A 27,871-nucleotide genomic window follows, 5' to 3' on the forward strand; every position below is an offset into this window, starting at 1 on the left:
ATAAATGTAAGACAGTACAACATATAACCATAACATAAGTCTGATTGGGTGCAGTACTGTATAGTATGAGTTATATAAGATGTAGCATAATGTGCGATATGATGATGGTGATAATGATGATGATGATAATAATAATAATAACAATAATAACACATTATTATTACAACTATTATTATTATTATCATATCATAAAACATAATTACATTGCACTTTATACTGTATGTCACAGGTCACTAACTGGCGGACCGCGGTCCGGGTCCGGACCCAGAGGCCGTCCCATCCGGACCCGGACCGCCAGCCAAAACAGAAGGTTATGATTTAAAACCTGACGGTGTTTTAATTTTTTTACCCGGCGGCGCGGCGCAGCTTTTGCAGTCTTTACGGTAGTGGTTTAGCGGATGCGGAAACGCACAGACCAATTGCATGCGAGTTAAGCCATCCCACGTGATACCACTCAGCCAATCAAATCTATGCATTCTCGGCGGTAAACATTACGTCTCAACAGACAGCGCTACGCAGACAGATGAGAAAGTAGAGGCAGGTTACACTTGAAAAGACGGTAGAAAGAAAAAGAAAGATAGCGATACATGTAGAAAACAAAGGGAGAGAAACGGACGACTGCGCCGGAGAAAGTTTAGAAAATGCGAGTGAGACAGCGAAAGGGAGAGAAACGGACAACTGCGCCGGAGAAAGTTGAGAAAAAGGCGAATGAGACAGAGAAAGGGAGAGAAACATAAGGAACAAATGTCGCTCTCCAAAAAAAGAAAAGTTGACAGCGAAAATAGAGCATTTAATCCGGAATGGACAGACTCATTTCTGTTCATACTTCCCACAGGGAGCACAAAACCAGTGTGTCTTATATGTTCAGAAACCGTGGCACTTATTAAAAGTGGCAATGTGAAACGCCATTATGAGACAAAACATAAAGGTTTTGAACAAACATACCCACTCAAATCCGAAGTGAGATCACAGAAAATAAGTGGTCTCACAGCCCAATATGAACAGTCCACCAGGATCCTGAGCCACACGTTCACTGCCCAACAACGTGCTCATGAGTGTTCCCTCAGAGTTGCTTGGATTTTGGGGCAACACAAAAAGCCATTTACTGATGGAGGTCTTGTCAAAGAATGCATGAGTGTCGTCGCTGAAACATTACTTGACGGAAAACCAAAACAAGAGCTTTGTGATAAGATAAAGCAAATACCCATGTCAGCATCATCTGCCACAAAGAAAAGTGAAATATTAACTCAGGATGTGCTAACCCAGCTAAATGAAGCCATACATAAGGCACCATGTGTAGGCTTAGCTGTGGATGAGTCCACTGACATCTGTGACAATGCTCAGCTGTTAGTGTACGTCAGGTTTTTCAACACAGACCAGAAAGCATTCTGTGAAGACCTGTTAGGTGTCACTCCCCTTCAGACCAGTACAAGAGGAGAAGATATCTACCTGGCCATTAAGGAGATGTTAACGAAGAGAGGAATAGAACCAACACAAGTGGTTTCAATAGCCACAGATGGAGCCCCTGCTATGATAGGGAGAGAGAAAGAAGCTGTAGCAAGACTGAAAGAGGACAATCCAGAGCTCATAGCTTACCATTGCATCATTCATCAATCTGTCCTCTGTGCCTCCCTGTCAGATGAGCATGCTGAAGTGATGAATACAATGATGAAAACGATCAATTTTCTCAGGGCATCCTCTTCCACCCAGCATCGCATGCTGAGGGAATTCCTCAGAGAAGTTGATGCCAATGCTGATGATCTTTTGCTGCACAATAATGTGAGATGGCTCAGCAAAGGGAGGGTCTTAGCGCTTTTGGTCCATCAGGAGGAAGTAGCATCTTTTTGGCAGAGCTAACACATCAGAAAGCAACACAGTTTCTCTCTTTTAGGAAATGATAAACAGATGGATAATGTGGCCTTTTGGTTGATATCACTGCACATCTGAATGAACTGAATTTGAGGCTACAAGGCAAGGACAATTCAATTTGTGAACTGATGACCGCTGTCCGCTCCTTTCAAAAGAAACTTGAGTTGTTCAAGGAAGACCTGCAGGGAGACTGTGCACACTTCCCAGCAGTGCAGGAACAGGTTCAGGGACAGAGAGATGCGTCTTCTTTTGTTGACTTCATTGATAAGCTGATCGTAAACTTCAGCAACCGTTTTGACAGCTTCAGCTTTGGACAGCAGCTCACCATGTTCATTCAGAACCCATTTATCATCACTGATGTCAGGGGGTTCTCAAAGGAAGTCACACAGCACTTTAAATGGGTAAATCCTGGGCCTCTCCAGATGCAACTGGTTGATCTCCAAGCAGATGTGTCCCTGAAAGAGCAGTTTCTAAGAACTGACCCTTCCACTTTCTGGCTCCAAACGGTCCCTGAGACAGCTTTTCCAGGTCTGAGGAAAGTTGCCATATACATCTTGACCATGTTTGGCTCCACCTACAACTGCGAGGCAGCTTTCTCCACGATGAATATCATCAAAAATAAATATTGTTCGAGGCTCACCAATGAGCACCTCCACATGTGCATGAGGATGGCCCTGACTCCATTCAAGCCCAGGTTTAAAGTCCTGGCAGGACAAGCTAGAGCTCAATTCTCACACTGAGCAAACAAGTGGAGGAGTGGGATGCAAGAGTGATGCTCTAAAACTGTTCAATTGTTAAGATGTGTTGAGATTTATTATCTGTAAAATTGTTTGAGACTGTGAAACAAATGGGAAATTTAAGCTTTTCCTCCCTTTATTTAATTTTTCTGAAGTTAAGCACTTTATTTGATTATTATTATTTATTATTACATGCACAATTTTCATTTTGTATTTATTTTATTTTAAAATGCAGCCCTATTTTTATTTAGTTCATGAGAACATTATACATATCTGCAGTCCAGTTCTATGTTACATGATAATAAATATTGTTAAAAAGTGTTTTAATCGTACTGAATTCATTTGATTTGAAAGGTATTGATTACATGCAGATGTTGATACAACTACCAGGCTATATATATCATACTAAATAGTTAGACATTATGATCTTCTGGACCTTTGCTTCAAGAAAATTTCTCTAACTGGACCTCTTAACATTTTAGTTGAATACCCCTGCTGTATGTTATGCATTGTCCCTGCTGGTGATTGTTTTTCTTCTGCTTTCTGTTTTCTTTACATCTGGTGATTCTACCCCCACAATATATATATATATATATATATATATATATATATATACATAATATATACCCCCACAATATATATATATTGTTTTGTCATACTATGACTACTATGTGATTTTCCCATGTATACAATAATGAAACACAATATTTATAAAACAGCCCCTCTAAGTCATGATTAATTTAAACTTAGATTGAAACTTCTTTCTCACACCAGCCAATGCATCTAAATGTCCTGACAAATGCTTTTACATGTCGGCTCATCCGAGCTCTTCAGCAGAGCTTCCGCTGTTCATTGTAAATTATTTCACAGAATGAATGAACACGAACGCGCTCCTTGTTCTCTTGGCTCGATTAGTTCTGGCTGCAACTCGCGCGCGTTTTCTGTGGCCGACTCCTTAATCGTATATTGTGAAAGATGGATCACTCGGTAGCTGAGAAGTCGGCTCGTCTGAGACAGATACAGAAGAAAAAAACCACACTACTGCGCATATCAACTCATCTGGCGTCTAATGGACGTGACACAAGAAGACACCTTTAAGATATATTTGACTTTTTGTGGTTATATTTTCAGGAAATGCACTCTCTTTTAATATTGTTTCAGTGTTTCATTCTATACATGAATACGTCTGAAATTAATTGACTATATTGTGTGTTTTATTTATTGTCTGAAAACAATTTATTTTAAATATATTTAGTTTAAATAGTATGCTTTCATCAGCCACCATGGTTACAAAATAACATTGCCATTATAATATATATCAGTAGTTTGTACTGTAGCTGGTTTAAGTCAAAGTCTCAAGTCTTTGAGGTCCAGTCAAGATTAAGACACAAATGTTAATCATCAAAATTTAAATCAGCAAAAATCTTTAAGGTTTCTGACTGAATGACCATAACAATGATTTCAGAGTTGCGTAACTGTTGTTGCTTTTTACAGAACAAAGACCTTTCAGTGCATATACATTACATACAATGTTATTTATTTATGTCTGCCTGTTGCTGTCTAATTTAGTTTTTATTTATTGTTTTATGGCTTTTCAAGGTCCAAATTTAAGAGATTTCCCTGCCAAGTCCCATGTCTCTTCAAGAAGTAAGAACCTCAAGTCTCAAAGTGAGTCCAAATGTGTATGACTCAAGTCCAAGTCTGCTGCAGCTTGTGTGCAGGGTTTCAATCCACATCTGGCTGGGACCCTGAGGCCGAATATATTCCACAGCTGAACCTTTTTGATCAGTCAATATTATGCCCCCATTTACAATAAAGCTTAAAGCCCATGTTTTAGAAAACTTCTCAAAGCCTTGATTACATGCACATGTTTGGTGGTAATCTCGGGAGTGCAGGGAGCACTCCCAAAGACCTTCTTTGCCTCTGTGGTGGCATCAGCCATCTTCTATGGAGTGGTCTATCATCCCTGATGAATAACACCAACCCATGCTGAACACCCTGGCAGCTCTGTGCAGCTGTCAAGGCTGCGCAACCAGCTGAGCTCCAAGGAAACCACAATGACACTTAATCACTTTAATTACCCCAACCTTTGCAATATTAAAGCACGGTGGAAAATAACCATATTTATTGTGCCTGTGTACATATAACGTTACTGTAGATTCTTACTTTTTTTTGTATTACTGCTTTACTCTTTATTGTTTCCATCACTTTCAAAAAAAATGTTTTACTATGTTTCTTGTAAGCACTTTATCCCTTTGCTGCTGTAATCGTCTGTAATAAAGGATTATCTTATCTGACACCATAATATTTACAGAGGTGCTGCTGCTTTTCTGGGGACGTTTTTGGTATCAGGAAACCGAAACAGAGTGAGAGCTCTTCTCTCGCGTCTCATCTCTGTGATGCTGTGCAGGCACGCGGGCTTCCCTTCTCTTGAGCATTGATTGTGGCCCCTTGTCACCAGCAGAAAGTTAGCCTCACAGTTACTTCATTTTATTTTTTTTGCAATAATTTTATACAAGTATGGCGGACTCTCAAGAGGACAAGATGTACAAAGCGGAATATGCCAAAAGCGGCCGCGCATCGTGCAAGAAATGCAAGGAAAACATAGCGAAAGACTCGCTGAGGATGGCCATCATGGTGCAGGTAACGTGCCGACGTCTGGGGTCGCTTCCGCTGAAGAAGCATGCTCTCCCTAGCTTACTGCCACGCTGCGAGCTTTTGTGAGCTAGCCGGTTTGTTTTTGAGAATAAAATGAATGTTTATGATTTGACGATGTAATGCAAATATGCAGTTTGTCGTGTGTTGTGTAAGGTTAGGCCCTAGTTAGCATTTAAATGGCTGTCATTGTCTGTCTGGTCTTGCTCACAAAGAGCGTTGAGCCCGTCTTCATGTCGGACTCTTGCAATCATGCATCCTGCTATTTATGAACGTTAGTTTAATTTGTGTATGTTTTGCAGCTTGAGGGTTATTCCTAAAGCCGACACATGCTCAATGTGACCATCTCCCTCAGAGGCCAAAATCACAACAGCATTATTTATACGTTGCAAAGTTTGCCTGCTGCCCAAAAGAGAATTAATTCACTTGAGAGGCTAATGAACCTTATTCATGATCTGTGGAGCACCTCCAGACACTCAATCACCTGACTTTCACCACTAAAGGCCTGCCAAGTCAGCAGGGGCACAGGTCCATCACTTTATTGCCTATTGCGTTTTAATGAGTGGCCATTTAAATAAGCTATTTCATTAATTTTTTTAAATAAAGCCTCCCAGTATGTTTTTGGAGTATTCCCATTCTCCCTCGTAGTTCTTTATTGTGTCAGCCTTCCCATATAAGTGCCCAGCCCATCTAGACCTACAAGATGCATGGTGAAACATGTGTCTGAGGAGTAAGGACATTTCCTTTATAACATATATATTTTACATTGCAATCAAATAATTGTGTGTCCTCCCCACACACAGTTACACTGGTTGACTTTGACCGTATTGTGTTTGGTCTTTCTCCGGCAGTCACCCATGTTTGATGGGAAAGTCCCCCACTGGCACCACTTCTCTTGCTTCTGGCTGCGAGCAGCAGCTCAGTTGACCGCGGATATTTCTGGGTATTCTGACCTCCGCTGGGAGGACCAGGAGAAGGTACAAAAGGCCATCGAAGGTGGGGGAGCAACAGGAGGTCAGTAATGAACGTTTATCATTTAACATAGATCTTCATGGATTCTTCAAATATCACGTTTTCACACACATGTATGAACTGTAGCCCCAGTGGGGCTTCATGTAGATGAGTCAATGTCTTCTCAGGCCTGTGGCTCCTGAGTTGAGCAGCTGACATCATCTTTGTTATTACGGTTGATGTGCAAACAAAGTTTATCCCATTTACACATACAAAGACTATGTGCTTTTATTCAGTGGTGGTAAACATCGTTCTGTCAAACAGGTGTGTGTATCACCATACATCTTTTCAATGATGCAGTGAAAACATTGTCATCAATTATCAGCAGTTGTAAAAAACATACACAAGCTTATAGAAAATAAATGAAACACCTAGATTATATTATACAATATCTGTGTAATTACTGCTGTAGATGTGTTAAAATTAATATTCTGTTGTCCTGTTAAATATATCCTCAGAAATCTTGCATATATTTTCATAAAAATGAGTTCAGCTTCATTAAATTTGTCATAAACATACAACATCAGGTATACATGACATTGGACCTCCACATTCAACCAAGTTTAAGCATTTTAGGAGCAATACCAATTCAGTTTTTTATCTATTCGTATAGCCCATTTTCACAAATTACAAATTTGTCTCAGAGAATATAAACAATATAAATATAAAAGTTAATAAAGTCATTTATTTCACTTGATTATTCTTGGTACTTGGTAAGTAACATTGTATTACTTCCTTCTTGCAGGAAAAGGGGACCAGAAGAGTGGAGCTAAAGGACAGAAGATACTGAATGACTTTGCGGTGGAATATGCCAAGTCGAACCGCAGCACATGCAAAGGCTGTGATCAGAAAATAGAAAAGGTTAGCAGCTACCTCTATTTGCACACCGGAAAACTATAACAAAGGCTTTCCTTTCATTCAAACGACATCTGTTTTAGTATAACATACGTTTGATTAAAGTGGGGTTCATCCCAATAGCCTTCAGAGTCTATGATTCTCTCTTTTAGGATCAGATACGGGTCTCCAAGAAATCTGTGGACGCAGAGAAGCCCCAACTGGGCCTGATCGACCGCTGGTATCACACAGCGTGTTTTGTGAGCAGCAGGGAGGAACTGGTCTTCAAGCCTGAATACAATGCCGCGCAGCTGAAGGGTTTCAACGCACTGCGGGCAGAAGACAAGGAGGAACTGAAGAAGAGGCTCCCTGTCGTTAAAACTGAAGGGTGAGTCCAGAAGGAAGGGATGATATACTTTTGTACATGTTGGGCACTCGAGATGTAAAAAGCAAAGTGTTCAGTGTTTCAGCGCCGGTGTGCGTGTCGTACAGCCGCCCCGTGTCTATCCTCCCCGCTGACTGCATGTTAAGCCTCTCTGTCTCCCACCGTCCTGCAGCCCATGCAAATAGCCTTGAAGGTGTCTCTGTAAGCTTTCATCGTGTATGCGTACAGGAAGGGGTTGACGGCAGAGTTGGCATGGGACAGGATGATGGCGGTGAGAAGCAGCTCAAACGGCACAGAGCAGTGTGGGCAAAGAAGCAGGAAGCAGTTGATTACGTGGAGGGGGATCCAGCAGCTGGTGAAGAGGAAAAGAACCAGGAAAAGTGAAGTGGCGGTCTTCATCTCCCGGCGCATGCTCGCCGCAGCCTTCATCTGTCCCTCCTCTCGGCCACTTTGCTCCGAGGCGATGCGCTTCACCTGCTGCTTGACCGTGGCGAAGATTTTGGCGTAGATGAGAAACATGATCACCAAGGGTGTCAGCACGCATGCGAAGAAGTTGAAATAGACCATATAGGTCATGTCCACCACCGAGACAAAGAAACAGTGGCCCGAATCACCCGGCGTCTTGTGCCAGCCCATCAGAGGCACGAGCCCGATGAGGAAGGCCAGCAGCCACGTGGTCAGGATGACTAACACGGCGTTACGAGGCGTCATCACGGCCTGGTAGCGGAAGGGCATGAATATAGCCACGTAGCGCTCCACGGCCACCGCCAGTAAGCTGAAGATGGAGCTCTGGGTCAACATTATCAAAACACTCAGCATGAGCAGACACAAGTAGAGGTTGTGACGGGGTAAACCAACGTCGGTTAGGATGGCGCAGGGAATGGCGATCGTGCCCACGCAGACGTCAGCGACCGCCAGCGAGACGAGGAAGTAGTTGGTGACCGTGCGCAACTTGCGGTTGAGGCCCACGGCAGCGCAGACCAGCAGATTGCCGATGATGGAGAGCACGGCGATGACGAGCTCGGCCGCCACGTACCCCACATTTGAGGAAATCACCAGGTCAGCAGGCGGAAGGGGGGAGGTGGTATTTGAGGATGGAGTTGAGGAGATCTGTGAAGGCTGTAGGAAAGGAGAAGATGACCAGGATGAGTTTATCGTTTGGTAGAAAGTGGAGAGGTTCAACAGGACAGTGGTGTGCTCCATGGGTGTCCTTAGAGAAGGAAATAAGATTCAAGTTAGAAGTCGACCGTGTCTTCTAAATGCAATGAAATCCAAAAACCCAAACTGAAGTTACTCACCAATCTACTGCCGGATAGCTCTTCTTAAAAGAATTGTTATTACTCAATAAACTAAAGAGTAGGTCATCGTTATTCTGACGTCAGCGACCCTGATGATGCACACACACACTTGTCCTCACACTAAACATCCTCTCCACACTTCTGTTTGAACACACCTGAAGGATGCTTCTTTATAGAAGTCCCTTCCTCCCTCTTGGATCATCAGTTGTCTGATAAGGGATGTTTGTCTTGTTGTTTTTGCACTACAAAGGATCAGACGGAGACCGGCTGCAACTGGATGGTCATTAACTGGCGCCTGTGTGCTGGTGTGTGTCTGTCTGGTCTCACGGGGAGGCTAATGAATATTTCTTGTCAGGGCAGAGTGGATGATATCAGCATTGACACCTGGGATTGTGGAGACATGTACCTGCATGTGTGTGTGTGTCTATTAACTGATGGGGCCCTAATGAATTTCCACTAACGAATAAAGGTGTCAGACTCGGGCTTGTTTGTTCCCTTTTGGCCTCATTTAGGAAGTTAATTTGGATGTTTTTTTCCATCCTCTTCTCTTCTTTTTTTGGTCCATCCGGAATCATTAAAAACAAAACAACAAAAGTTTTGGGGAAAAAATGTTTTGGAACTTCTGTTTGTTCTTAGGAAGCGTACAACTGACGAGGTGGATGGACCATCTAAGAAACAAAAGAAAGAGGAAGAGGCTGAGAAGAAGAAGCTGGATGAGCAGCTGAAGGTACCTTTTCCTCCATTGTATTTCCTATTTTGCTGAAAACATCACATTTTGTTTGGCAACCATGATTTTAACACGCACATATGTGTGTGTGTGGCGTCTATTTCTTCTTGCTTCTGCAGATCCAAAGTCAGCTAATTTGGGGTATCAAGGACAAGCTGAAGAAGTTCTGTTCAACCAATGATATGAAGGAGCTTCTGATTGCAAATGACCAAGAAGTTCCCTCCGGAGAATCAAATGTAGGAGAGCCTTATCTTATTTACCGTGCACTGTATTAAAGATGAAATTACATTTAAAGGAATCCAGACTGTTGTGTTGTGGGAGAAAGTGTTTTGTGTTTTTTGCTGCGTGTATAAAACCTAAACGACAAACTGTCGCCGCTGTGACACCTGATACAGTTGGAATTAAGCACATCTGTGTTTAACCGACAGGTGGTGGACTGCCTGGCTGACGGCATGGCTTTTGGTGCTCTTGAGGCCTGTACTGAGTGCACGGGCCAGGTGGTGTGTAAGGGCGATGCATATTATTGTTCAGGGGACATCTCAGCCTGGACTAAGTGTGTGTTGAAGACCACAACACCCAAACGCAGAGACTGGGTCACTCCCAAGGTAAGTCACCTCATCTCAGATATTGATATTTCCATGTTAAGTCACCACCTGTTCCTTGAGCAGCTGAGTTACAGTTGGAAATATAGGTATTAATTGATCCTGGTGATTGAGCTGCATCTCTTTTTGGAATATTTTTGCATTATCATTTTAGGAATTCCACGAAGTTCCCTTCCTGAAGAAATTCAAGTTCAAGCGCCAGGACAGAGTTTACCCGAAGGAGGCTCCGACCCAAACGCTCGCCAAAGTCAAAGCAGAACCCTTGGCGAGTGCATCCAGTGCCCCGACTGAGCGACTGCCAGAGGGAGCCCCTGCAGGTGAGTGAGTACACCTGAAGGTGTGCGTCAGCATCCTGCGAATATTTAAACATTTTGTGACGGAATATTTGGATTTTGTATGCAGAGGCAGTGATTTGATTCAATCGTTTAATGTGCACTTAAATGTTACAAAAAATACAAAGTAAGACAGACGGTGGAATTTGAACGCCAAATAGTCAAAATACTTCCATATGATCGCATTGTTTTAATGTTTAATCTATTTAATCCCATAGACAAACCTCTGACTGGTTTGAAGCTGTTGACTGTGGGCAAGCTCAGCAAGAACAAGGATGATCTCAAGACTGCTGTGGAGGAGATGGGCGGAAAGATTTCCACCACAGCCAATAAGGCCTCTCTCTGCCTCAGCACCAAAAGTGAGTTACTCGTCAATCGTTGCAAAATTACCAATACGTGGGCCAGTGAGCGCCGTCTACGTAACATGTCCACTGTTTCTAACTCGCTGTCTGCATCACACCTGTTTCCTCTTTAATGTTTTCACAGAGGAGGTGGAGAAGATGAGTAAGAAAATGGAGGAAGTCAGGGACGCCGGCGTGCGCGTGGTCTCCGAGGATCTCCTCACAGACATCAAGTCGTCGGGTAAATCCCTCCAGGAACTGGTCTCCCTGCACGCCATTTCACCCTGGGGTGCAGAGGTCAAGGTCGAGGCACAAGCTTCGTCTGTAGCCTCTAAGTCTGGAGCGTTGGCGACCAAGAGCACAGGCAGGGTGAAGGAGGAGGAAGGTAAAGGATATTTGTTGGTGTTAGATCTGTTGTTTCATCTAAACTTGTGTTCTAGTATTTGTGACTAATTGCGTCGCCATTATTGTAGGTGGTAGCAAATCCAAGAAGATGAAACTCACAGTCAAAGGAGGAGCTGCTGTGGATCCGGATTCAGGTAGTCATGAGCACCCTGCATCAAAGACATCTCTGTCCCCTTTTTTTGTCTTCTGACCTTGACTGATGATTTTGATTTCCTAGGTTTGGAGAACAGCGCTCATGTGTTGGAGCAGGGCGGGAAGATGTACAGCGCTACGCTGGGCCTTGTGGACATCGTCAGAGGAACAAACTCCTACTACAAACTGCAGCTGCTGGAGGATGACGTACAGAAACGGTCAGTGTGACTGAGGGAAATCAATTCACTTCCTTTTCTGTTGTGCAGAGGTTATTACAAGGTTGATATCAAACTAATAATCCCATACATTGCACGTCATGTTGTGTTTTGGCTTGTGGCAGTGCAGTGGAACCTTTCCCCCATTATTTTGCCACAAATGGAGAAATAACTATTGTATCGGAATAATAATTCTTCATAGACTGTCTCTTACATTGCCCATGTTTCCTGTATGTCCAGATACTGGGTGTTCAGGTCATGGGGAAGAGTGGGCACGACCATCGGAGGCAACAAGCTGGAAAAGTTTAACGACAAAAACTCTGCACTGGACAACTTCCTGAGTGTTTACAAAGAGAAGACGGGCAACATCTGGAGCGCCTCCAACTTCACCAAATATCCCAACAAGTTCTACCCCCTGGAGATCGACTATGGACAGGTACATACGGCAACACACTCGAAACCAAAAAGAACATACGTGACCGTTTGTTTGTTTCTGTATCTGACTGGGCTCCTCGGTGTCCGTGTGTCTTGACAGGACGAAGAAGCAGTGAAGAGGCTGACCGCCTCCGCCGGCACCAAGTCCAAGCTGGCCAAGCCCGTGCAGGAGCTGATCAAGATGATCTTTGACGTAGAGAGCATGAAGAAGGCCATGGTAGAGTTCGAGGTAAGACTCTTTTATGTTATCTGTGGCCATGGACATTTAAAATAAGAATCACATTGGAGCAATCTAGTTTTCCTTTTCATTTATTTCAGTATTACAGTGTAAAATACATTGTGTTAATGCAACACCAGTGTGTGTGTGCAATAATCTTTTGTGTTCCACATATATATATATATATATAATATATATATCTTATCGCTCCTGCCCCGTCTTCAGATTGACCTCCAGAAGATGCCCCTCGGAAAGCTGAGTAAGAGGCAGATCCAGAGTGCCTATTCTCTCCTCACTGAAGTACAGCAGGTCAGCAACCAACAGCCCCTCCAGGAGGGTTGTCTCATGGTTTACCTCTCGGTTGGGGTTCCTCTTCGTAGTCTCCCCTGACCGTGCAATCTTCTTATTACTGAGCTGGTTGCTTTGTTTCATCATAGGCTGTGTCAGACTCTCAGGCCGAGGCCCAGATCCTGGATCTCTCCAATCGCTTCTACACCCTGATACCTCACGACTTTGGCATGAAGAAACCTCCACTGCTCAACAGCCTGGACTACATTCAAGTAAGGACGTGAATACGGTATCCTACTGTACAATTCTGTCTTGCTTTATAAACGGGTAGAATATGAAAGCATCTAACAACATCCACATACATCACTATTTAGGCTAAAGTTCAGATGTTGGACAACCTGTTGGACATTGAAGTGGCCTACAGCCTGCTGAGGGGAGGGGCCCAGGACAATGAGAGCGATCCCATTGACATCAACTATGAGAAACTCAAAACCAAGATTGAGGTGAGGAGTTTTTTTATTTGACCCTATTTTCCTCTAAGAGCAATGTTCAGCAGTGTAATTGTATGACGTGATTATTATGTATGGCAAGATTACAGTATGCTGTATATTTGTTGTTTGGCAGGTTGTTGACAAGACTACAGCTGAGGCTGAGATCATTATGCAATATGTTAAGAACACCCACGCTGCTACACACAACACTTACACGCTTGAAGTGCAAGAGGTAACTCCACTTTTTTATTTATTTAAATATGTTGCTAATTATGTTCTTAGTGTATAGTATGTTTCTAATTACTTTTGCAAACTTAATGTAAATGATTCTACATTAATTGTGTTTCTGTTTATATCTACTGTGTGTACTTTTGTTGTCCATCATAAGTTAGCATCCCACTGCATTGCCGAATTTATTTTTTACCCCATTTTTCTAGATCTTCAAAATAGTTCGAGAGGGAGAGCGCCAACGGTACCGTCCCTTCGAGGAGCTGCACAATCGGCAGCTACTGTGGCACGGTTCTCGCGCCACCAACTACGCTGGTATCATGTCTCAGGGTCTTCGCATTGCCCCTCCCGAAGCCCCAGTGGTGAGGTTTTGTTTGTGGTTAATTCAAGTTTGAGGGGAACCAAAAATCCATTTGTGCTGAAGCAACAATGGAATACATTCACTTTAACAAATAACTTTCAAATATTCTGTCATGTGTTTAGTATATACAGGATATGTTTTTACATTGCCTTTTTGCTTCGTCTTCTCTAGACTGGTTACATGTTCGGTAAAGGTGTGTACTTTGCCGACATGGTGTCCAAGAGTGCAAACTACTGTCACACCTCCCAGTCAGACCCTGCAGGCCTCCTACTGCTGGCCGAGGTTGCCCTCGGCAACATGTAAGTGACAGTCTGCGTTCTTTAAAAAAAAGAACCTGAATATCAACCTTTTCCTGTGCTTTAAAAATGTGTGAGGATAATATAAATGAATGTCTATTCTTTTTTTTAATTTTTATGCAGGCATGAATTGAAGAAGGCGTCACACATTTCAAAATTACCTAAGGGAAAGCACAGCGTTAAAGGTCAGAACACTTTCGTCACTGCTCATGTGATTTTGATTGTCCATGTGGTGTTTGAGGAAAGGTTTGGGAGAGACATATTTGCTTAAAGGCACAGTGTGCAGGATTCAGTGGGTACTAGCAAGGAGGTTGCAGATTGCAACCAACCGAGTACCCCTCCGCTCAAGCCTCCTTCCTCAAGACTGCTGTAACGTAAACTGCTGAGTGCAAAACCGCAGGGACGCCGTTTATCCGTAACCATAACAACACAACTTTACTTAAAAAGACAGACGGCATCTGTCGGAACCACGTTCTGCACACTGCAGCTTACATTACTGCAGTTTCATAAGTGTGTTGGAGAACTACAGTGGCCTACGGTAAAGTACAAATTTGTATTAGCCCTCTCTTTCAAACAAGTTCTTGGTTTGTCTGCTCTGGGCTACTGTAGAAAAATGGCGGTGCAACACGGCAAACTCGGTGAAGAGGACCTGCTTCACTAGCTATGAGAAGATATGCAGGGCATTTTCTAAGCTAAAGGAAACAATCATTCTTAGTTTCAAGTGATTGACCACTTAGAATAACATGATATAATAATCATAATATATTTCCAAAAATCCAACACACTGACTTTTTTAATGATGTGTTATTTAGCTGCTTTGCGTAACTTTTTTTTTTTTTACATAGTGATTATCACATTTGGCAACTCAAGTGCCCCTTTTTAATAATACATAATAATTTGATTTTTATTCATTAACCTTTTGTGTTCCTGCAGGTTTGGGCAGATCTGCTCCTGATCCAAGTGCATCTGTCACTTTGGATGGGGTGCAAGTGCCTCTGGGGAAAGGAGCCAACACTAACATTGATGACACAAGTCTCCTGTACAACGAGTATCCTTTAACACTGACCACCTGGGTTCTGACTTTAACAATTATTTTTCCAAATTACCCTATAGTTTTCCTGCTTTGCCATATCAATATTTATTTTGTAGTTTGTTGTGTCTGCAGAGTCAACAGCTAAACTGACTCATTTATAATCACTACATTGTCACTACTTAATTGTACAGGTTTAGCTGTTTATTGCCAAGTTCCCATAACATGAAATGTAACCTAAATTTAGGCCGATGTTTCCAATCTAATGTCAAAATTAGATTGATCTTGGACGGCTGTTTAAAAAGCGTTCGCCAAATAATCGTATCTTTAATGTGTAACGGCTTGTTTTCTAACCTCGTAATCATGATGTAGATCCCTCTGCGGCACCACTCGTGGTTTATACCAGGATGTAATTAGGTATTTTGGCAGAAACTGACACAAAAATCACTGACTGAATGTCAAAGACAGGACAAGAATAATAACAAGGGTTTAAACTTCTCAATTAAATTCCCTCACTAAATGTGAGATGTACTTCACAGGCCTGTTAATTTATGATTTCTTCCCTTGGATCATCTGTTTATTTGCACGTCATGTCTATAATGTGTGTGAAATGTCCTCTTATTTCACAGTCTTATTATTTGTAGTTTTGGTTTTCCTAAACTGCTGCTCCTCCAGGTACATTGTGTATGATGTGGCCCAAATATACATGAAGTATCTCGTGAAGATCAAGTTTAACTACCAGACGTCCCTGTGGTGAGAGGGCCTTCGTCCAGACCCTCCTCAGTAAAAACGTTTACCACTGTTGCCTTCATTCTCTGCAACAGAAACTATTTGGTAAAGGAGTGATGCTCAACCATGCTTTACAATGGTCAACAGAGTCTCAAGACACTTTATTGCTTTTTCATCAGGTTTACTAGCTGGCAGTCTTCCTTAGAAACACATTAGTGACCCTTCAGTTGCTCAAAAGAGACCCAGAAATCACATTGTATTACTGTGATTCCAGCAAGCGATGCCGACTACATGGAAAGGTTTTTCAAAATTGTTCTAGTTTTCTGTCTCACGTGGTTATCTTGAGTTTAAGAAGTATTTTACTTGGTTAACTTAAGGTTTTGTGCTGCAAGTTTAGAAGGGATTTCCTGCAGACATACACAGACCATTATCCGCTGAGATGAACATTTTGTAGACCGTTCGATTCAAAGATACTGGACGAGGTTTGACGTGTATATTGTTTTTGTTGCGTGTCGCTCAATTTGTCTTCCATGCTGACAATGAAACCTTTTTGTTTTGTTTTCTGCAAAAGAAAGGACTGCCATGTTATGTAGTACACTTTTTAATACTCTTCTCGCTGACCTCAAAATAATAAAATGTTTTCAAAATGTCAGGCCTGCCTTTGTGTATGATTATTTTCTGAAACTGCATGTTTGATACCATTTTAGATGTGATTACTGTGGAAATTAATGTAAATTTTGCACATCAAAGTTATGAGATGCTGGATTTGTTTTATGTAGAGCTTTATCTTTTTTCCAATTAATTCATGATCAGTGTGATGCTAAATCATGTAGGAAATGTAAAGATTATAAACTAAAACCACTAAGCAGAAAGTGTATTTATTAACATGATTTCCCATTTGAAAAGGACATATTTCATGAAAATACTTTTTTTCCGACTATGGTTTTCTATCTATCTCCTGTGACACAAGTTGCACCTAATAGGAAAATATTTAAATATGAATGAAGCATTATTACCCCTTTCCTAACAATGAATTACATTAAAAAACAAATAAATATGTGATTCAAGTGCTGTATGACAATGTAGGAATGCTGAGTGCTGATTCTGACTTCCAAGTTTTGCTTCCGAAACGGTTGTCGAAGAATTTCTTCATCATATCCAGGAAGTTTAATGTATATTAACCGAATATAAGTGTGTTTGCGTATATTATACGAAGTAATTATTCAGTCATCGGTTTGATAAATTACAGTATTGTTTATTTCTTAAATCCGCCTCCACATAGCGTCCCGACCCAGAATGCAATTTGACAACGTCTTTGAAAAAGCGGCGCGGCTAATTCAAGATGGCGGAGGTGGACCAGCTGTTAGACGAGAGTAAGTAACAACACACATTCAAGGAGTTTTGCATTGTAAACACACAGCGGTCCCGTAGTGATACAAATGCACTTTTGGCGACAGACTGCCATCGTCGTCCGTGTAATGAACACCGTGAGTTTGGGGCAGAGTTCATAAAGTAATTTACAGACGCAAAGATTCACCGGTATGTCCAAGTCAGCTAACGCTTGTTAGCACCAGAGGCTAACCGTGGATAATGTTGGAGTTGAGCAAGTTACTTCAGCTCAACTGTGTAAACAAATAACGTCAGCTTAGCCGGGAGCTAACGTCTGCTGGCCTTGGGTGGTAAGCATTAATAACAAAGGGACGACCACAGCGTCTCCGTTGACGTTACAAAGGTAACGTTGCATGTGCTAGCCGTTGATGGTAGCTCTCTGTTGCCCTGGGCACAGTGAGTTAGTCGCGTTCCTTTTATTCAACGTTCTCTCGCGTAACGTGGCAACGCGCCGTGTGTCCGTCGGGTTGACGAGACGGTGAAGTGAAACCGGACAAGTTGTTTCTGGCTACTCGCAGACTAACTTGTATTTTAACTCGATGTGAACGTAGTTGGTTTAATTACATCGTATCTCTTGGTTCATACGAATGTGTAACGTCAGCTGCGAAGCTCGTGTCGTCGATATGATTTGTGCAGATGATGCTCTGCCCACTCTTGACAGCTCACATATGGGATTAAGGCCTAGTTTACTGCGCTAGCTGTGTGTAACGTGGTACCCTATCCGGCTGCTGTCAGTGTTTAAGGGGCAGTCTTATAGACGTAAGCACCTTGCAGACGTTTTCATTGATGGCTTAAATAAATGTATATTTCCCTTTAAAATAAAAGAGAACGACCTCGGTAGGTTTCTGGTATTGCTTTTTTGTATCACCCTGAAGTGTGTACAAATATTTACAGCATTTTGCAGCTAGTCTTATGAGGGCGTTACTGTAACGTTCAGTCGATGTAACGCTGGCCCCCATTCTCCTCTCTCTCTCTCTCAGGCTCCTCAGCAGAGGCACTTGTCAGTCTAAAAGGTATGTTGGCTCGTATCTTTATTGAACTTTCTGTACATCTGTCCTTGGCACCATGTAAGTATATTGGGAACTGCTGAGTCAAATTACTTGTATGCAGAAACATACTTGGCCAATGACGAGTATACTTGATTCAAATGTTATCTGGTCTGCATGTGCATTAGCAGACACATGACATGAGGTTCCTGTTTATGAATTGTATGCCCTTGATTGTACTAGACTTCTATATGATGCATCACAACAACAATAGACAACCCACCCTACTTTATACGTTGTGGCTGATGCTGTCTAAGACACAGTGGAGTTTATCGTCCTATATTTGCATCCACTGCCTGTCCCCATAGTGGGAAGGATACAATGTCTCAACACCTGTAAGAAAATGATCTGTCCAAGGAGATACTTTTCTCTCCTCTGAGTCTGAATTTTGATAATGAGATGGTGTCAATGGTGTCTTGTATCAGATGTACTCACACGACTTTGAATACATCCATGTATCTTATAGAAGGCAGTTTGTCCAACTCTCTGAATGAAAAGAACAGCTTCCCAAGGGCTCACAACACCAGGGGACGACATTCCTCCCTCACAATGGACACGGTAAGAGACTCTTTTAAACTTGTGAAGAGGAAAGGATAGAGTAGCTTCTGTTATCCACAATATTATGAATTTATTGAATTGCATTATGTTATACATTTGTTTTTAAATTATATTCATTGTCATGTCTGAAAAGGGAATACAATCTTTTCTGGAAGAAAATTAGCAAAATATGTTAAACACGACCATCATGTGCACATTTTGACTACTTTTGGCTATAAAAACTATATATATATATATCTGTATTTAACAAGAAAGTCCAGCTTGATCCAGATTGCTTATAGTGTGTGTATCTGCATGATTTCATGGACTCAACTACATCTTCTACATTCTCCAACTAATGTGGTTCAGTTTTTCTTTAGCATACAACTGCACAATATATTGATTTCTGTTAAGTTAGACAAGAACAATGCACACTCAAATTTGTGATTAGTATAAAAAGTATTTAGTTTAAGTATCATTGCCACTATTCATAAACTTCTTTCCACTTTTATCCTTCCAGCCCACACGGAGCTCAAAGAAGAGTCGTTTGTTTCGGGAGGAGGATGAGTCGCCCCAGCAGCGTCTCTCATCTCGATCCCCTCGGAGGAGCCAAAGGGTCAGCACCACACCACAGGTAAAGACTGCGCACTATGAATGTGATTCATAGGGAGTATATGCCCTCCCTACTCTAACTACTGCAGCATCAGTTTTACTATTGCACATATCGGGAGATTTAAAGTTTAAATTTGGAACCTTTGTATGTGGTTCCCCAATCAGCGTTGATGGTAACTGTAATCAATTGAAGCAATTAATTCCTCAGTGCATGCTATATTGACCAATGATTAATGATGTGTATGTGGCCTACAGGAGTAAATCCTCTATAAATCCAACTGATTAGGGCTTTGCATAAATCATTTACTTTTCCATGTGGAAAAAAACAAGAGACCCACATTATGACCAGATTTGTTTTATATTTGAATGACTAGGAGTGGACAGTCGATGGATAGCCTCAATGTCTATGTGACCATTTCAAGAAGGTGTATTATAGTTTGGGGAAAAAACTAAATAATACAAGGCTGCCCGGCAGTGCTAGAGATTTGCGGCTTTCTTTTACAAAAGAGCAACAATGGTTCCAGATTGCATACACTTTGAAGTGTTTGAATGTATCAGAAAACAATGTGGCTGCCATGTTGTTGGATGGAATTTACGGCCTGTGGTATGGAGTAAAACCTGACTCTATACCGCTGCCTCTCCTCAAATGACAAAACCAGTGCAGTAAGCATGGCGAGCCTTTTAGCATCGGTGCATTCTTGTTAGTCGTCTGCTTGACCACAAACATTGAGCCCCTCGACTCAAAATGATGTTATAGCTTCATTTTGGTGATGAGGAAGTTGCCTAATAATTGAGTAATTATACAGCTGCCTAGCAAAGTGGAAGAATACGTTTGTGTTGGATGACCCTTCTTCAGGTGTTGATTTATTTATTAACGTATTTGCTTTTATGTGGAATAACTGTTTTAATGTTTTGCTTTACAGAAATGTTCCAACGTGGTGACACCAGATAAGAAGGCATCTCAGAAAATAGGGCTAAGATTAAGAAACCTCCTTAAGCTACCCAAAGCTCACAAATGGTGCATATATGAATGGTTCTATTCCAATATTGACAGGTAAAGTCTCACTTTCACCATCATAAAACAGCAATTCATTTTGATAGTGTAACCAAAATATAGATGCTTTTTGATCATCTGTAATAACACTGAGCATGGTTTGAGAAGTCGGCGGCTGTTTCCTCAGCAATGTTTGAAGAACAATGATGCGTTAACTATGTTGTGCGTTATTATTATCTTTTCCAGGCCGCTCTTTGAGGGTGACAATGAATTCTGCCTGTGTCTCAAGGAGTCTTTCCCCAACCTGAAAACAAGAAAGCTGACCAGGGTTGAGTGGGGAACAATCAGGAGACTGATGGGGAAACCCCGACGGTATGCTGCAATCTTTAAGATGTGTGCTTCTACATAATTTTCACTCCTCATGTTTGTCAAAGTATGTCAAACTGTTCTCTCCCTGTATTTTCTATGTCTCCGTTTCCTCAAACAAAGTAATCAAAGAAATGTTGTTTCAGCATTATGCTCTGTTGACTCATCAAGGTGTTCGTCGGCATTCTTTGCTGAGGAGCGGACAGCGCTGAGACAGAAGAGGCAGAAGATGCGACTGCTGCAGCAAAGAAAACTGTCTGACGTGTCAAACTGCAAAGACCTTCCGGACGAAATTCCTCTGCCACTCATCATAGGAACTAAAGTCACTGGTAAGACGACTGGAATGAACTCACACCCCCGTTGGCAACCAGACAGTTGTTAAGTGCTGTATTGTTGTTTTCATTTCCTTTTTTAAAGCGCCTGTAAAGCAGTTTATAATGTTCAGTATTTGCCAGAAGTCCTATCAACATCAACATCAAACAGAAGCTTAATTATATTCCCTGAACTGATCGAAAAAAGAAACGAATAGGAAGGAATGCAGTAGTCAGACACCATGGTTTTATTAACCTACAGGCGGATCTAAATCCTTATTACTGTGTCATTATTTGTCTATTGGCTGATAGGAACATTCATACCCATAAACACAAGTGAGGATGTCCAATACTCATTTGAACTGCATTACCAGTGCTGATGATGATGATTTTCTTTGTTTTTCTCTTCGTTCCACAGCTCGACTCCGGGGCGTCCATGATGGGTTGTTCACAGGGCAGATCGATGCAGTGGACACGAGCGCTGCCACCTATCGTGTCACCTTTGATCGCAGTGGCCTGGGAACACACACTGTGCCTGACTACGAAGTCTTGGTAAGAATTGCCTAAAGTGCGTTTTGAGGTTAGACGCGTAACAACTTTATTTGAATATTTATTAGATTGTAAAACAAAGATACTGTCTCTACTAAAGGAACGTGATCATACGGTCTTTAACATCAGATTCTGATTTTTTTTTTCCCAGAGCAATGAGCCCAATGAGACTATGCCCATTTCAGCCTTTGCCCAGAAGCATCGGATATCGCGCTACATGCAGAACGTCATGACGCCGCCTCGGGCGCCTTACCCATCCGCGCCCACACCCGTCCCCATGGTACCATACCCCTATATCTAAAGACAGATATACATGTCCTGTGTTGTCATAACGTTTGCATCCAGTGTCTCACAGTTGTCACTGCTATTTGGTACTGGCTGTGAGAAGTCTTATCTACTGCAATAGATACTCTGGCAGGCAGCCAATAATCCCAATCTGGTTTTGGTCCACATATCTTGTAAGAGCAGGCTGTAAATGTATTTACGAAAAAGTATATTTGGATATGCTAGTCAGTGGGGGCATTTACTGTTTAAGTACAGTTCAGACATTGTCGCACTTAAATCGAGGCATAATCGAAAAGGCAATTAGTCTTGGAGTTAAATATTTTGAATCTCTTCCTCTAGATTGATGCTGAAGATAAATTATCCTTTTTTTGATAACAGGTCAGTGACCCTCTTATCAACCAGTCACCGTGGAGGAACAAACTTTCTGGTGCTGAGGGAGATACTCTGGGAGGATTTCCTGTCAAATTCCTTGTCCAAGTGGTAAATACTTCCTGTGATGAAAATGGAACACTAAAAACTCACATCCTACAACATGGTAACAAATTATTTGTTTACTTTTTTAATGACCAGACAAGGCTGTCCAAGATCCTCATGATCAAGAAAGACCACATCAAAAACTTGAAAGAAATGAACACGGAGGCAGAGAAACTGGTACAGTCATCGTTTAGAAACAACCTCTAAATGTAGCCAGCGATGCACTCGTCAAGCCTCACTAAACTCATACTTGTGCTTTTTGTTTTCAGAAGTCGTACTCGACGCCTTTTGATCTCGACTTTCAGAAGCGATATGCAACCACAGTGATTGAGCTGGAACAGCTTAATAAAGATCTGAATAAGGTGCTCCGTGAAGTGCAGCAGTTCTGTTGTGATGTAAGTCAATAGATACACTTCACTCCCATCACTAATTACTGCCCATTAATATGTCATGCCCTGTTTTGACATTCCTAGCTTCTCACTTCACAGTTAACCTTGACCAATCTAAAAAAATGTGTCCGTCCAGCTTGCTCCGGATCAGGGCATGGTTCCAGCTGACCATCCCACAGAGCTGCGGCGGCGTTGTGAAGACGAATCCCAGCAGATGGTGCAGCTGCGCAACTCGCTGAAGGACGAACAGCCGAGTGTGAAAAACCCCACCCTCACACACCTCATCTCCCGCCTCACTGCTCTCATGCTTCAGATCCAGGTAAATGAGATATGTAAATGCTCGGATGCTGTCCGCTTCCATTACTGCTCACAAACGTTCTAACGCATGTCGGGGGGGAAATGTATGGAACATATTCATGTCGAAGAGGTCCACACAAAGTTGCCAGCAACATCAGGACGTTGAAAAGCTTTTGTATCTACACTGAACAATAATTACATGATAGACCAATATACTGTTATAACCTGTTCATGAATAAATTGTTCTCGATTTCTTTCAGTGTCTGGCGGGTGGGGGAGACCTGAATTCCTTTGAATTTAAATCTCTAACAGACTCCCTTAATGACATCAAGGCGTCAATTGATCCCTCCAACCTCAGGTGAAAAGCCCCTCCTCACGCCTCGTTCACACCACACGACTTTAACCCTGATGTATTTGTATTTTTACTCGCTGACTGTTTTTGTAGCGCCCAGACAAAAGCCTCAGATCAGCATAGTGGTTGCTGTTGCGCCGAGGGTGTCGGACGTAGCTATAACGCTAGTGTATGTGGGTATTTCCTTCACATATCTCGAGAACTGTTAATTCGACGTCACGATTTTACACTTGGCGGGTCTTTTGATGAGGACCAAAGTGATTGCTGTAGAACTGTTGGTGCAATTTGGACACGCGCCGTATTCAATATTAATAAACTCGCTACTTTATTGCGTCTCAGCAGTAAGGACTTGCCCGTCCCTGACTCGTCACGCCTCTTTCACGTGACCCTTTTCTAGAAGAAAACAAGCAGCCAGGTCAACCATTGATTTGTTTAAATGTAGATTAAAAGCGTGACTGGCCTTGTTGTTGATGCTAGCAGCTGTTGTGCAGTTAAATTCTGTATTGTATAATGCTACAACTGCAGTCATACGGAGAAAGCGTGCAGTTATTGGAGCGTTGAGTGAGCGATTTAACGGGTGGCGTGTCCAGCGGCGTTATCAGCCCTCCAGAGCAGACGTCTGAAAACCCAGTTTGTGACTTTTAGGATGGCGATGGACTTTTCTTTTCTTATTAATTCTTAAGAAACTACTTTGAAAGTCCCAAAGAAACTGTAAACAAACAAAAGCTTAAATGCTCTCCAATACGACAGCGGACCTAGATCATTTTCATTTTAAAAGCCCGGTTTTGAATGGAATGGTAGTCGTGTGCATGTAGCCTCAGTCTGCAGAGCCCTGAAGCCTTACGAGCTACGAATCATTGACAGCAGTTCACTGTTGCTGCTGGATGTTGGATATTCTCACATTACTTCTTCACGACAACGACAACAAGCATGACTACGTCAGTTATTTTTCTCGTTTGAATTTGTGATAAAGTATTTTGAAGCATAGACGTACTTATCAGGGATTCCTTCTGGGAAAAGATCTTTTCAGTACGTGAGCTCCTGTCGCTGGTCATTAAAGTGATGTGAAAATCACAACGGATTTATGACCTGATAACCAGGCGGCAAGTTGTGTGGTTAACACTACATGACAATCTGACAACTTTAAAAGTCGTGTAGTATTAACTTGGTTTGACTTTTTACATTTTACATTTTTGTTATTCAAGTCAGTGTCACTACTCAGTCAGCCTCAAAGTACTGAACATTTCTCATGCTATTGTCTTCTCTTTGTTTTCTAGTTGCTTCCAGAATAATGTCGAGATCCACATGGCGCACATCCAGAGTGGCCTTAGTCAGCTGGGGAATCTGCATGCATTTTCTGTCAACAACACCAATGCGGTCTGAGAACCGGCCTCCTCCACACACGGGTGCATGCACAGCGGAGGTGCGGTCCATTATTATGAGATGGTGCTTTCACCTGAACTGACAAAAGACTGCTCACATGGATGTTGTGGACCGCCACCGAACAATCTGAACGTGGATGTCCCCGTGAACCGACTCTTTCCGAGTGCTGAAGGGAGGGAGGATGTCACAAGTATTTTAGCCACCCGTTTTATTGTATGAAAATGTTGGTGCACCCAATTGAACACAAATCCAAAAGAACCTTTAGCTGTTGCCACAAATCCACATCTCCAAACTGTCGATGGTTATTTATTGGTTTCATGTGCCAAACATTGATTCTTACAGTTTTTATAGTCCATATTTATTTATTTTTAAGGTAGGTGTGTATGGTTATGAAACAATATTTTGCTATCTCTAAAGTCCCTGTAAGTCTTGTGTTATGTTGCTCCACTGATGTTTTATAAAAAATTGTTTATTGTAGATAATTGTACAATATCTCTAATTCTAGGACGATCGTCAACATTTCTGCTGTGTATTAAGAAATGTTTTTTTTTAAATTTTGTGTGCACTGAAAAGAGATTTTTGTATTTTTATAAAGGAGAACTCTGGGGTTTTAAAGCCTTTTACTCCCTAAGAGGCTCTTAGCATTTCCATAGTTGTCATGGCTATTGCTGCAACCCCACACTAAGCCCATCAAAATGTACGTCAACAGTTTGTTCCTTGAGAATCTCCTTTTTCAGTTTTGTAAAGTTGTATATGAGTGCCTCAGGGGAATTGTAAATAAATGTTTCCGTCTTTTTTTATTAAACATAATATTGCAAAGCGGTAATCTTTCTTCTCGTTTTTAATCTTTTATCAACAGACATATCCAACAAACGGCTTTTTTTTAATTTTTACAGCGAACAGTTTTATTACTATTTCACAATAAATAACAATGTTCCTTATAATACACGTTCCTTATTATATCAGCGCTTGTAATGCATCACATGAAGCCACCAAAGCCCGCCATGGCCTCGCTTTCCCAGTCAGAGTCTGAGTCGGTAAAGTCCTGGGCCTCAGCAGCGTGGATCGGGGAGAAGTGACTGAACCGGTCTCCGGTGGCCTTCACACATGGATACTGGATTTGGCATCCATTGTCCTTTGGCGAAGACCTGCTGAAGTTATTCTGGGTGGGAATCGGAGGAATCACCACTTTCATCTCTGGTCCGATGGTCTTGTTGGGTGGGAAATTGTCATATTCCACCAGAACCTTTGGACCCTGGTTTGCAGACATGTGGGCCTCGATCTTGGGAGGCTGCTCGTTCTCCTTGGGATACAGATGGATGTTACAGCATGGGACATTAACGCTCAGCTCGCGTCGTTGCATCTGCTCGGGCTTCCCTCTGGCTCCCTCCTTGTCATAGATGCAAGAGACGGTCGTGTGGACGTAGCTGCTGGGTTTGGTGGGCATACTGGTTCTGTGAGCATCATCTGGGTTTTGGTGCATCGTAGGTCTGAAAGTCTCCTCCAGTCCAAAACCTCCTATCCTGTGTGCCTCGACTCCATGATTGTTGTCATAAACTAAAGGAGAAAAGGAGGGTGAGGCAATTAGTTGTGAAATGAATTAAAAGTTGTGTTTCACATTGATCTTTTGTGCATTCTCTATATATTTGAAAGATGATTAGTTTTAAAGCAGCATTTTATACACACGTAGGGGACTTGAAGTGTAGAAGACATTTCAGCAACATATTGTGTCTATAGAGGACAACAAAATATGTTTTTATAAAGAAGGAAATTACAACTGAGTTGGCAAAAAAAGTTGAACTGAACCCAAATCTAAAAAAATCCCAAAAATGTGACCGTAATAATACCGGTCTCTGGGCCCATCCTGCTCTGGAGCTGGCTGAAGGAGCCAGCTGCTGGCGGGTTCACGACCTTCATCGACCCTGAGGAGCCGACTTGGCGACGAGACTTGGCCCTTCTGTTCTGAAACCACACCTGCAATGTGTGGGTGGAAAACACAGTTGAACATTTTACAAAACCTCCGTTTGACAACATTTTATTGATTTAATGGTTAATTGTATTCAAATGCACTATTGATATACCATCCCACCACATTACCTGAATTCTGGACTCCGGCAGCCCGGTCACAGCCTCCAGTCTCTCTCGCAGGTAGATGTCAGGATATTTAGTGTCCGAGTAAACCTTCTCCAACACCTCGATTTGCTGCTGGGTGAAGTTGGTCCTCTTTCTCCTGTGGGTCAGTATTGCCACGCATTTATCCGCCCTCGGCACAGAGTTTGCCGGGTTGAAGTAGTTTGGCACATCTGAGGCTCCATAATCTGAAAAGAAAACGTATAACTATTTTGTTAAGGACGTCGCGGAAATATGACAATGGACGTGTGCGTAAATTACGCGCAGACCCAGCTGTGAACCGTTATTTACTGCTGTGTGTGTTACTCTATAGTTCGTCCCAAAAGGACACTTTCACCACCAGCCACATACCTGAGTTCACCATGCTGTTTATCTGCAGAGGTCCCTCGTGATACACCTGGAAATTATTCAGATCCCCGACGCGGATATTCCCATGAACCGAAGACATGCTCCTCGACGTCTTATTTGCAGCGACTGACTGAGCGTGAGGGCTGCGCGCCTCGCTGGAGTTAAATCCCCCCGCGATCAAAGGTGCTACTGCCTGCATGTGTGAATGGGGCAACCATCGGGGCCGGCTGGCACTGCAGCGGCCGCGCACCAACTTCAGACGTCTGCAGGCCGCTGGAGGTGTGAAGGCATCACACCTGGGACGCTGGAGCGGCCGCAGGTCTCTTTAAAGGAGTTTTAATGGAATCTGCATGCTCAATACACATCGGCAGTGAAAACATTTATCCGCTTTGGAATGGTTGAAGCAATAACTGACCGGTAGCCATCAAAGAGAGGCAGTCGGAAACTTCCGTCTCCTAATCCGACCCTGGGAATCAGGCTGCAGTTTGTTGCTTGATAATAACAGAATTGAAGAAAAAAGAGAAGTAGGCCTAAATAAAAAAAACTCCTGTCAAAGTCCATATTGTTTTTCAAAACATATCCACATATCCCCTTATATTTAACAACTGATTGAAAGAGCCATTCAACAATGGTATGCAGCCATAGTTCCCTTCACTGCATTTGTATACATAACTATATATGATGTAGAGTATATGAACTGAATATATTATATCAGTTTAATAGAAAGACACTACACTAAACTTTTTAGATAACTTAAATGACGTGTCATTAATAAAGTATATGTATTTGTC

At 42.2% G+C, this 27,871-nt stretch overlaps 4 protein-coding genes across 5 annotated transcripts; 2 read left to right on the forward strand and 2 right to left on the reverse strand.

The window, feature by feature from the left end:
• The first annotated feature begins 5,031 nt into the window (after positions 1-5,031).
• Positions 5,032-16,270, forward strand: parp1 (poly (ADP-ribose) polymerase 1). Its single transcript, XM_056428003.1, has 23 exons — positions 5,032-5,249; positions 6,113-6,275; positions 7,018-7,133; positions 7,280-7,494; positions 9,426-9,516; positions 9,636-9,752; positions 9,945-10,121; positions 10,273-10,435; positions 10,669-10,809; positions 10,937-11,176; positions 11,265-11,330; positions 11,414-11,546; positions 11,784-11,979; positions 12,079-12,207; positions 12,421-12,504; positions 12,633-12,755; positions 12,858-12,986; positions 13,108-13,206; positions 13,412-13,564; positions 13,735-13,862; positions 13,983-14,044; positions 14,793-14,907; positions 15,565-16,270. Exons 1-23 carry the CDS (start codon positions 5,127-5,129, stop codon positions 15,644-15,646), a joined length of 3,045 nt encoding a protein of 1,014 aa, XP_056283978.1. The 5' UTR covers positions 5,032-5,126; the 3' UTR covers positions 15,647-16,270.
• Positions 7,633-8,694, reverse strand: LOC130202491 (adenosine receptor A1-like). Its single transcript, XM_056428080.1, has one exon. The coding sequence runs from the start codon at positions 8,692-8,694 to the stop codon at positions 7,633-7,635; it is 1,062 nt and encodes a 353-aa protein (XP_056284055.1).
• A 669-nt stretch (positions 16,271-16,939) lies between the features above and the next one.
• lin9 (lin-9 DREAM MuvB core complex component) lies at positions 16,940-25,428 on the forward strand. Of its 2 annotated transcripts, none has more exons than XM_056428100.1 (15): positions 16,940-16,991; positions 17,988-18,020; positions 18,520-18,611; positions 19,111-19,224; positions 20,126-20,256; positions 20,443-20,568; positions 20,734-20,891; positions 21,292-21,425; positions 21,574-21,702; positions 22,086-22,187; positions 22,278-22,358; positions 22,451-22,576; positions 22,707-22,889; positions 23,128-23,225; positions 24,497-25,428. In XM_056428100.1, exons 1-15 carry the CDS (start codon positions 16,961-16,963, stop codon positions 24,600-24,602), a joined length of 1,644 nt encoding a protein of 547 aa, XP_056284075.1. In that variant the 5' UTR covers positions 16,940-16,960; the 3' UTR covers positions 24,603-25,428. The 2 variants fall into 2 exon arrangements, with proteins under 2 accessions (XP_056284075.1, XP_056284076.1); XM_056428101.1 differs by lacking the exon at positions 16,940-16,991 and adding an exon at positions 17,097-17,105.
• A 153-nt stretch (positions 25,429-25,581) lies between these two features.
• On the reverse strand, positions 25,582-27,205 carry mixl1 (Mix paired-like homeobox). Its single transcript, XM_056428411.1, has 4 exons — positions 27,084-27,205; positions 26,700-26,920; positions 26,450-26,576; positions 25,582-26,159 (listed from the first exon to the last, which is right to left on the reverse strand). The coding sequence occupies exons 1-4, from the start codon at positions 27,178-27,180 to the stop codon at positions 25,582-25,584; spliced, it is 1,023 nt and encodes a 340-aa protein (XP_056284386.1). The 5' UTR covers positions 27,181-27,205.
• Between the last annotated feature and the right edge of the window lie 666 nt (positions 27,206-27,871).

This window comes from Pseudoliparis swirei, chromosome 12, assembly GCF_029220125.1.
Source record: "Pseudoliparis swirei isolate HS2019 ecotype Mariana Trench chromosome 12, NWPU_hadal_v1, whole genome shotgun sequence".
In the NCBI taxonomy this organism is placed as follows: domain Eukaryota; kingdom Metazoa; phylum Chordata; class Actinopteri; order Perciformes; family Liparidae; genus Pseudoliparis; species Pseudoliparis swirei.

What these genes read in the sequence shown, in the direction of transcription:
- parp1 (XM_056428003.1), top strand. Translation starts at nt 5,127, where the DNA reads ATGGCGGACTCTCAAGAGGACAAGATGTACAAAGCGGAATATGCCAAA. An exon ending in TCCTCACTGAAGTACAGCAG is followed by an intron (nt 12,505 to 12,632) that starts GTCAGCAACCAA and finishes GTTTCATCATAG; the next exon opens with GCTGTGTCAGACTCTCAGGC. An exon ending in AACTCAAAACCAAGATTGAG is followed by an intron (nt 12,987 to 13,107) that starts GTGAGGAGTTTT and finishes GTTGTTTGGCAG; the next exon opens with GTTGTTGACAAGACTACAGC.
- lin9 (XM_056428100.1), top strand. Translation starts at nt 16,961, where the DNA reads ATGGCGGAGGTGGACCAGCTGTTAGACGAGA. An exon ending in GGGTCAGCACCACACCACAG is followed by an intron (nt 19,225 to 20,125) that starts GTAAAGACTGCG and finishes TTTGCTTTACAG; the next exon opens with AAATGTTCCAACGTGGTGAC. An exon ending in TGCAGCAGTTCTGTTGTGAT is followed by an intron (nt 22,577 to 22,706) that starts GTAAGTCAATAG and finishes GTGTCCGTCCAG; the next exon opens with CTTGCTCCGGATCAGGGCAT.
- mixl1 (XM_056428411.1), bottom strand. Translation starts at nt 27,180, where the DNA reads ATGTCTTCGGTTCATGGGAATATCCGCGTCGGGGATCTGAATAATTTC. An exon ending in AAACAGCATGGTGAACTCAG is followed by an intron (nt 26,921 to 27,083) that starts GTATGTGGCTGG and finishes TTTTCTTTTCAG; the next exon opens with ATTATGGAGCCTCAGATGTG. An exon ending in TGCCGGAGTCCAGAATTCAG is followed by an intron (nt 26,577 to 26,699) that starts GTAATGTGGTGG and finishes CACACATTGCAG; the next exon opens with GTGTGGTTTCAGAACAGAAG.
- LOC130202491 (XM_056428080.1), bottom strand. Translation starts at nt 8,694, where the DNA reads ATGGAGCACACCACTGTCCTGTTGAACCTCTCCACTTTCTACCAAACG.